The sequence below is a fragment of the Wolffia australiana genome, chromosome 20, assembly GCF_029677425.1.
Source record: "Wolffia australiana isolate 7733 chromosome 20, ASM2967742v1".
Lineage (NCBI taxonomy): Eukaryota > Viridiplantae > Streptophyta > Magnoliopsida > Alismatales > Araceae > Wolffia > Wolffia australiana.
In genome coordinates, this window is record NC_135854.1 from 5989346 (window position 1) to 5999070 (window position 9725).

General features: G+C 41.4%; 1 protein-coding gene across 2 annotated transcripts; it reads left to right on the forward strand.

Annotated features, from left to right (window-relative positions):
* Window positions 1-3236: 3236 nt before the first annotated feature.
* Window positions 3237-5663, forward strand: LOC144716099 (uncharacterized). 2 transcript variants are annotated; one of them, XR_013584816.1, is made up of 4 exons: window positions 3237-3388; window positions 3506-3643; window positions 4879-5212; window positions 5465-5663. XR_013584816.1 is itself a non-coding variant. In XM_078591140.1 (3 exons), exons 1-3 carry the CDS (start codon window positions 3260-3262, stop codon window positions 5071-5073), a joined length of 462 nt encoding a protein of 153 aa, XP_078447266.1. In that variant the 5' UTR covers window positions 3237-3259; the 3' UTR covers window positions 5074-5363. The 2 variants fall into 2 exon arrangements, 1 of the variants encoding a protein (XP_078447266.1); XM_078591140.1 differs by lacking the exon at window positions 5465-5663 and having other exon boundaries at window positions 4879-5363.
* Window positions 5664-9725: the final 4062 nt, after the last annotated feature.

Consider the following 9725-nt stretch of genomic DNA (forward strand, 5'->3'; position numbering starts at 1 on the left):
TTCTTTGAAGAACAGCTACTATTTATAGAGTTTTTTTGGGGGCGTTGTTGTTAGGGAACGGCACCGATGTGGTGGGACGGATGACGAATGGCGACGGACGAGGACGTGACGAGTATTTCGTCACGTCCGCGTCCCGTCACAATTCCCAGGTTTTTGAAAAATTTCGTCACATTCCCGTCACGCGTCGTCCCGTCACTGGACGGCGTCACCGTCACAGGTGAAGAAAATTCAAAGCTCAGCTATCTCTCTCTCTCTCTCTCTCTCTCTCTCTCTTAAGGAGATAATTTTTAAAGTTTTTTTGGCAATTTTTCAATGTTTTTACAAATCCGTCACCGACGTCATCCTTGACGTCCTTCCCGTCACGTCACCCGTCCAAGGACCTCCGTCACCGTCACGGCTATTTCATTACTGTCACCATCACCGTCGCCGCCACATCATCCGTCATCCTGCCGTCACTGTGACGAGTGATGTGACGGATGACATCTGATGTTGATAGTGGTAATGTGTTGTGGAATAATCTATGATGTCAATGTTGGGAAGTAAAGTTATTTGATGTATGGTTTGACATTTTGGACTGAGGACCGGTTCGACTTGACCGAACCAGGACGTGGGTCCTCCATTTGAGGGTGGACCGGTTGGTCAGCAGGTTTAGGTCCATGGGTCAAACTAGACCGGAACCAGAAGTAAATTAATTAATACCTGTTTATTATTTTTTTGTAAAATTCTAAAAAATATTAAGTCCAACTCGCCAGAGAGTTTTCTATTGATATCATTATAGCCGCCATAGATTTGACTATCTGTGGGCACCCACCTGATTTAGAGGGGTTCTTCTTTTAAAGTGGGTTGCAAGAACCCATCAAACCTCTTTCTCTGTTGAACGTTTATTCCTTCTATATTCATCCTAATAGTTATCCACGAAGAAAGGGAGGGGACAAGTTTAGTCATATTGTGCTACAAAATAATATATTAAGTCAATGTTGGGGATTGAAGGTATTAATTCGAGGTAGGATTAGGTAGGGTTGGACGCTTAGGACTGAGGATCGGTTAGATCCGACCAAACCGGGTCAAACCAGACCGAAACTGGAATTAAATTATTTAATATTTTCTATAAAATTCTAAAAAATATTAAATCCAACTTGAAAGAGAGTTTTCTAATGAGCTCATCTTGGCCGCCATATATTTGACCATTTGCAGGCGCCCACTTGATGTAGAGGGGTTTTTCTTCCAACTAATTTTTTATGCTTACACCCACACTTTCATCATCTAAATCATCATCAATCATCCTCGGTCATTAATTTTTCATTTCTATCATTAGTCATCCGTCATCTGTCCGATCAACTAACCGTCAGACAAGGCGATGACGGATGATGAATTTAAGTGGAACACAAAAGATATGTTAAATGCTCTGAACATATAGTGCACACACTCAGACCGACTGGTTTTTTCATTTGTGGGACAAAAAACTGTCCTGTCTAGGGCCTCAAACGTTGACAGTTTTTTCGTATGTCTCCTGCTCATATTCTGATTATTCTCTAACACTTTCTTTTTTCCCATCCATATTTCTTTCACTTGCACTCTCTCATTCTTTAATTCCTTCTCATATTCTCACTCTCTCATTCTTTAATTCCTTCTCATATTCTCACTCTCTCATTGGCTAGTTTATTCTCACTCTCTCATTCTCTAATTCATACACGCATTCTCGCTCACTCATTCTCTAATCTCGTCTAGCATTCTCACTCTCTCAACCTTTCTATCTCTCACTCTCTCCCTCTCTCAATTTCTCATTCTCTCATTCATTATTACACTGACACTGTCTCCCTCTCTCATTCTCTCATTCATTATTAAACTCTAAGTCTCTAATTCACTGTATCTCACTCTAATTCTCTCCCTCTCTCATTCTATCATTCATTCTCAAACTCACAGTCTCCCTCTCTAACTCTCTCCCTCTCTCATTCTCTCACTCGTTCTCACACTCACACTATCTCCCTCTCTAGCTATTTCCCTCTCTCACTCCCTCCCTCCTTTAGACTCTCTCTCTCTCTCTCTCTGTCTCACTCTCACTCTCACTTTCATGCTCACTCTCTGCCTCTCTAAATCTCATTCTCTCATGTCATTTCTCTTCTCACTTTTTTCTTCACTCTCTCTCCCTAGCATAATTATTCAATTTGAGAAACAAAACTTCCTTAAAATCACTGGAGTTGAGTAAAGACAATGTATTCTCGGGTTTTATTTAGTTTTATGATCTTTAATTTGAAGTACGATCTAAACTTCTGGTGGAGAATAAATGATTTACATTATATGGATGACATGACTAAAAAATGCACCGACAGATTGACTTACACTTCTAATCAACTTTCATTGGAATCTATACTACTATAATAGGAATACATGTGCACTTCTAGCCTCTGATTGGCTGACAAAATAGTGAGAGAGAAGAGAGAGAGAGAGTGAGAGCGATGAGAGAGAGAAGAGAGATAGTGAGAGAGCCCCCTCCCCGCCGCCGCCCCAGCCTCCCACGCCCCCTCCCCTGGCCACCCGCGCCCCCTCCTGATGCCGCCCCGCCCTTAGTTAAGATTTTTTCTTAGGGTATTTACTCTTAGTTAAGATAATAGAATTACAGGCGGGTCCCACATGTCTAGACAATCTCCACCTATAGTTCCGGATCGTCCGGGACGTGGACGATGGACAGGACGGGACAAAGATTGTCCCGTCCGACGTCCGGAATCAGTGCAGGGCCGCGGATGGGACGATTTTTTCGTCCCGTCTAGATGAAAACCGTCCCGTCCAGACGTCTTGGGACGAATTTCTGTCCCGATTTTCGTCCAACCTCGCGGACGGGATGATTTTTTCGTCCTGGGATGAAAAAACTGTCTCATCCGCGTCCCTGCTATAGTATAGTTCAGGATTGCCGGGGAAGTGGATGATGGACGGGAGGGGACGAAGATTGTCCCGTCCGACTTTCGGAATCAGTGCAGGGACGTGGACGGGCCGGGTTTTCGTCCAATCGGAGGTCTCGGGACGAATTTCCGTCCAACCTCGCGGACGGAACGATTTGTTCGTCATGGGACGAAAAACCGTCCGTCCGCGTCCCCCACTATGTCTCCACCGTTGGACTTCATCGTCTGCTGGAGCATGTTAATGCTATGGTGATCCGCGGGACTGCGGACGCCATCGTCTTCTCCGCGGGGGAGGTATAAATACTAAAACCCTTGCCTAGAACTGGAAGAACTACCGAAGAAGCAGAGAAGAAAGGGAGGAGATGGAGCACGCCGCGGCAGGGGAAGAGAGAATGGTCAGCGAGAGACTGAGGAGAAAGATGGAGGATGTCAATGTGAAGGCGCAAGAACAGCTCGCTCCAATTCAAGATCACGTTAATTTCACGCTTCAGGTAATTTCTTCCGCATCTGTTTAGGTTTTTTGTTTGGAAATTTATGTTGTTATTCGGCTCAGTGGATGATTTTTTGAATGAAATTCTGAGGGAATCCTGTTTGAATTTATGTTGCAGAAAGCTTACTTCAAGTGCGCGTATGAATGCTTCGACAGGAAGAGACGGCAGGAGGAGATCAACAGCTGTGTGGAGTACTGCAGCGTCCCTGTCCTCAGCGCTAATAATCTTGTTGAGACTGAGATGGAGAAATTCCAGGTAAACACTATCTCAGCTTAGCTAGTGTTTTTACTTTGATTCGGGCTTTATGAAAATGCTGTCTTTTAACGGAGTTCAATGGAATTTCTATTTGTATGTGAGATGTAAGCTAGTGTGTTTTACATTGATTTTGGTTGAGATGCATTTTTTTTCTTCGAGAAACATTCATGTCCATACGTTTCCCATTCAAATTGAAGTCATATTGAAGCAATATGCTCACATGACAAAGCTACCATGGATATGGGTAGTTACAAGGTGGAACCCTAGTGGGCCATTTCCGAATAGGGTTGGCAGACGATGATGAATTAGTCACCCATGTTTCGGTTTGAGCTTGTATCAACGATGATGACAAATTCAACAGATTGATGGCAATGATGATGATGATGATGATGATGATGATGCTGCTGCTGATGATGATGATGCTGATGCTGCTGATGATGATGACATGATTAATGCTTTATCTTGTCTTGGAAATTGAAGGATAACAATGCTGATGTCGGTTTTTGCAAGCCGGATGAGGATCACAATGACTATGATGGTTCTTGGAAACCAGAAGACAACGATGATGGTGATTCATCGTCGACTGATGGATAGCGGCAACGATGAAGGCTCTTGTAAACTGGATGACAATGACGATGATGGTTCATCGTCAACCAATAGATGGTGGTGATGATGAAGGTTCTTGATAACTGGATTACAAGGACAAAGATTACGACAGTCAGCCATCTTCCACTCATCATTGTCATTATTGATGCCAAACTTTAATGTGTAATAACAAGAAATAATGCAAGATTATATCAGACAAACTAGAAGACAACAATGATGATGATTCAACATCAACGTATGGATGGGGGTGACGAAGAAGACTCTTGTTTACCGGATGACGATGATGATTCATTGTCAACCAATGGGTGGTGGTGATGATGAAGGCTCTTGATTATTGGATGACGATGTTGACAATCAGTCATTATCGTCGTTGTGGATGCTGAAATCTAATGCTTAATAACAAGAAGCGATGCAAGATTATATCTGACAAATTAAACTGGGCATTTGGGAAAACCGGAACTTATGATGAGAATCAGATAAAATGTTCCTCTCGTGGTGTATATGGAGTCAAACTTACATAGCTGCCAGCTACCAAGTTTCTGCCTTTGTTATATTTAGTCAAATATTTCCCTTCAACTTAGCTTTTCACTTTAGAATATGTTCTCATGTTTCATTGTGGATGTCCTCAGGAACGACTTCGGCGAGCGTTGATGGTTTGCCAGGACAAGTATGAGGCTGCTAAACTGCACCAGACCCCATCAGTTGCAATGAGAAGTCTGGAGTCATGCGTTGACCAAGCCATAAGCGAGAGCATTCTGGTCTTACCCCATATAGTTGACCGGCTATGGGCTTCATTCTCGGCCAGTGGACCGAATAAACCATGAGCCATACGTTGACTTGGAGATTAAACAAAATTTGATGTCATGAGCATGGAAATTAAACAGACCTTGCATTGACCGGCCTTCATTGCTGACCTTGGGAAGGTTTTTCCTCAATGGGTTTTGGGAAATCTCCAATCTATAGGTGCGATCCCTTTTTTTAAAGTTTTTTCTATTTTTTCAAAGCCAGTGGAAATTTTCGACATTTGAAAAAAAAGAATTATGAAATTTGGGTGGTGTTCCCATTTTTATTTTCATGATGTCATCTCATCTTAGCAGCCAAATTATTTCAAGTACGTCTGAATTTTTTATGAAGAATTTCATCTACGTTTTGATGGAGCTAACATTCTAAAACTACGATTCTCATTGTAGCGACCCTAAGTTTCGTTTTCTTCAGGCTTGTTGGACGAATGACATATGATGATTACCAACGGTCAGAATGGAGCTGACATCCGTTCAGCCATCCGTCTATGGCGTTTCATTTTGTCCATATTGTCGTGTCTCTGATCCGTCAGTCACCATTCCGCTATCAGTCCAGTTGTATTGTCGTGTCTTTCGCCTTGGCCAGATCGATCCGAGTTTTCAGGTCTTCGATTTCTCCTGGTCTGCCTTACTTAGGGTACCCTCTCGTCTCTTATAGAGAGAGGACAATATGGAACCCTAAACCCTAAACCCTAAACCCTAAATAAAGGGGAGGAGGTATTGTCCATTAAGGGGGACGCTTATATAATGGACCCCCATTACAAGATAAAGGGGAATTGAGCATAAAAAGAAGGGCGAAAAGACAATGAAGGGATCCAGATGATTAAGTACCCCTCCCCAGGACGATGAAGACGCAAAACGTGGATGAAACGACCGTCACGTCCCGATGCGATGCAGGCGACTCGATGAACGCTAAAAACACAGAATGCAATTACGAAGACGAGGGAAATAAAAATGCAATAAAATGAGCATACTTCACCCGGGCTGTTGAAGACGGCGGTGGTGGCTTGGATGACTCCTTCGAGGGGTCATGATGGCGGGCACCATCATAGGGTGGGGAGATCAAATGAAGAAATGAAACAAGCCGAGAGAGAGAGAGGTATAGAGGGAGAGATAGAGAGATCCAATGATAAGATAGACTAAAGATAAGAAGAAAGAAAGAGATCAAATAAAGAGAAACTCAACAGAGTAAGAAGGAGAGAATAAATAAAAAGATAAACTAGGGGCCGAGAGAGAGAGACACACTAGATTGCAAGAGAAGAGAGAATGAGAAAGACTATGGGAGAGTGATGGGAAATGGTTAAACAAATTCCTGCTGTCTCCTCTATCTCCCTCTCTCGCTTCTCTTTCTTTTCTTTTCTTCCCCCTTACATCTTTTTCTCTCTTCTCACTCAACTTTTCTCTTTGACTTTTGTTCTGCAGTTCTTCTCTTTCTTTCTATCCGTTCTCTCACCCTCATAACTGCCCACTATTACTGACTATTACACCATTCTCTTCCCTTTTTAACTCTCTCTCTATCTCTCTCCCTTTCTACAACTTCATAATTGTCTTTTATCCAGTCTCTTTCCCTCACCTATCCCCACAACATCCTCTAAGTAAACCACCATTCCCACCACCACTTTCTCTAAAACCCCATTCCCAATTGACAGTTTATTTTCTTTGTAACTTGTTTTATTTTCCTTTAAAAAGGCATGAGCCTGCTCGTATGAACATTTTTTGTTTGAGAATTATTGTGAAGTTGTTTGTGAGAAAAGAGTGATTTCTTTTGTTATTTTTTTCACCTAGTTCAACTTGTCTTCCTTCCTCTTCACTTCACAAATTCCCACACCACATCCCATTCAATTCATCCAATTTAACATTTCACCTCCACCCCTTTCACTTTACCCATTTATCCGTCCTTCCACACTTTCCCCTCTCTTCATTCACATCTGCTTGCGGAGCTGTGTATCAACATCAATCAATGCAATTCAACATCAAGATATTCAGCTATTGGCTCCATCTCTGAGGTACCTTGAGACACCTTCACATTTGAGATATTTCTGGTTATTGATAATGATTAGCTTGCTCCAGTGATAGTTGCTTTAGAATTTCCAGAGTTAAACTTTAGGGAACCATTTCAAATATCCTCTCTCCATTAGTTAGTACATCAAAAGTATTACAAGAGTGTCTTGTTGATTACTTGCTCTATTTATGTAGTCCCGTTCTATAGGATTAAACTGAATGTGGATCACCCACAAGAATCACAAAATACACAATATATTTGAATTAGTTTATTAAATTCACAAATCCATTTTCGTGTCCCAAATCAGCGAGGGAAGGGGAAAAAGAGAGAAAAGGTCTAAGACGTGGATATGAGAGAGAGAGAGAGATAGATAGATAGATAGATAGAGGGAGAGGGAGAGGGAGAGCGGGAGAGATAGATAGAGAGAGGGGGAGAGAGAGAAAGAGAGGGAGAGAAAGAGACCAAATAAAAATATCGACATAAGATTTGAAGAGACAGAGAGACCGTGTAAAGAGAAAGAAAAAGAGAACAAGTGAAAGAGACACTAGGGTTCACCCAACTGATATCCGTCCGTCATCCAGTATCGGACAACTGATATCCGATATCCCAGAAAAAAATGGGACGGTGCCAGATATCGGATATCAAACGATATCCGTCTCTAGGGGGTAGATGGATATTGGTACAGATACCGTAGGTATAGGGACGCCATGGATACCGGATGCTGGATATCAGTTTCAATATCAGTACCGGATACTGGATGCCGGATATCGGTTTTCGATATCCGGATATTGGTTTTCAATATCATGATATCAGTTTTTGATATCCGGATAGCGGTTCCGAGCTAATCCCATATGGAATAAAAAAGTTCTACTTGTACATATTACTGCGCTAATAAACACATTAAAAGCTCTAAATACCCTCAACCGCATGTTGATTTCCCTAATCGCTATTTAATAATGAAAGAAATATATTTTTATAAAATATATCGGTATTCGATATCAAAAATTGATATCCACACCCGATATCCGATATAGTCATCCTTCCCCCTGAGACGGAGACGGATCTCAACATCGAGACGGATGTCAGTATCGAATATCGGCATTATAGCCATCGATATTGGATACTGATATCCGATATCTGGATATCGGAATGAACGGATACCAGAAAATTGCCTTTTCGGTATCCGATACAGCATCCGTCCCAATACCGTCATCTAGTACAGGTATTGGGATGGGCGAACACTAAGAGACAAAGAAAGAGAGAGATATCAAAAGAGTAGATTGACCGAGCAGATTAATAAGAAAAGAGATCAATTAATGAGGTAGACTAAAAAGAGAAAGAAACAGATAACACCTATAGAACAGAGCTAGTCAGAGGAAAGACAAAAGTGCGACCAGTATACAGAAAGAGCAGTAAAAAGTTAATTTATAGTTCACTCTTTGATCTCATCGTAGATTTTCAGTCATTATTATTTTCTTCATTTTCTCTTTCCATTTTTGGAAGTTTTTGCCCCCAAATTCATTACAGCTTATCCCACAAACGAAAGATATAATAAAATGATTAGACACAGACGTGAGAAATGATCAGAATTAAAAAATGAATAATGGGGTATCGGTGAGAAATGCTGCGTAATAAAGAACATAGAAGATCAAGATGTTGCTTGAGTAATCAGACGAGAAGATGCACAATGTTAGGCCATTCATTATAACGTGAGTTCATAGAAGAAACGCAGATTAACGTTCATTCTTGGGAACTTTCTCTTGCTTGGAGAGGATGCCATTGCGTGTTTATTTCATGATGATCCCAAATGAGCTTTTCTATCTCTGGTTCCTGCAGTGGTCAGAAATGTTCCACGTACACCGTTAGAGAGTTTGTACAGCGTGGTTGTTGTTGAGGAAGGAGTATCAAACTCGGCTCTCGGCGGCGACTCAAGTTAGGACTTAATTAAGATTAGGTAGTAAAATGAATATATATGATATACTCGTTAGAGACTTAGAAGACAGGGTTCAATATAAGTTCAAATATAGTTAGGATTCAACATAGTCAATAGGATACACCGTAGATGGCCAGGATTTAATCTAAGGTGATTATAACAGTCAGGATTATATCACAGAAATAACCGTTATAACTAATGGGTCCACGGCACCGATCGATGGCTGCGATCGGTGCACCCATCTCATTATAACGGCCTAGATTGAATCTAAAATAAACGTTGTATGAAAGGTGCACTGACACGGAATCAATGGTCACGATCGGTGCACCCATCTTATTATAACGGCCTAGACTGAATCTGATTTTAAAAGCATATATCCGTTGTAATCTGTTACAACGGATATATATACATAAACGGCAACTTCTATTTTAGATTCAATCTAGGCCGTTATAATGAGATGGGTGCACCGATCGCAGCCATCGATCAGTGCCGTGGACCCATTAGTTATAACGGTTATTTCTGTGATATAATCCTGACCGTTATAATCACCTTAGATTAAATCCTGGCCGTCTACGGTGTATCCTATTGACTATGTTGAATCCTAACTATATTTGAACTTATATTGAACTCTGTCTTCTAAGTCTCTAACGAGTATATCATGTATATTCATTTTACTACCTGTTGATCTGAGTCTTACATGTCTTTATTTTCTCTCTCTTGTTAGCCCATTAAGGGCCCTCT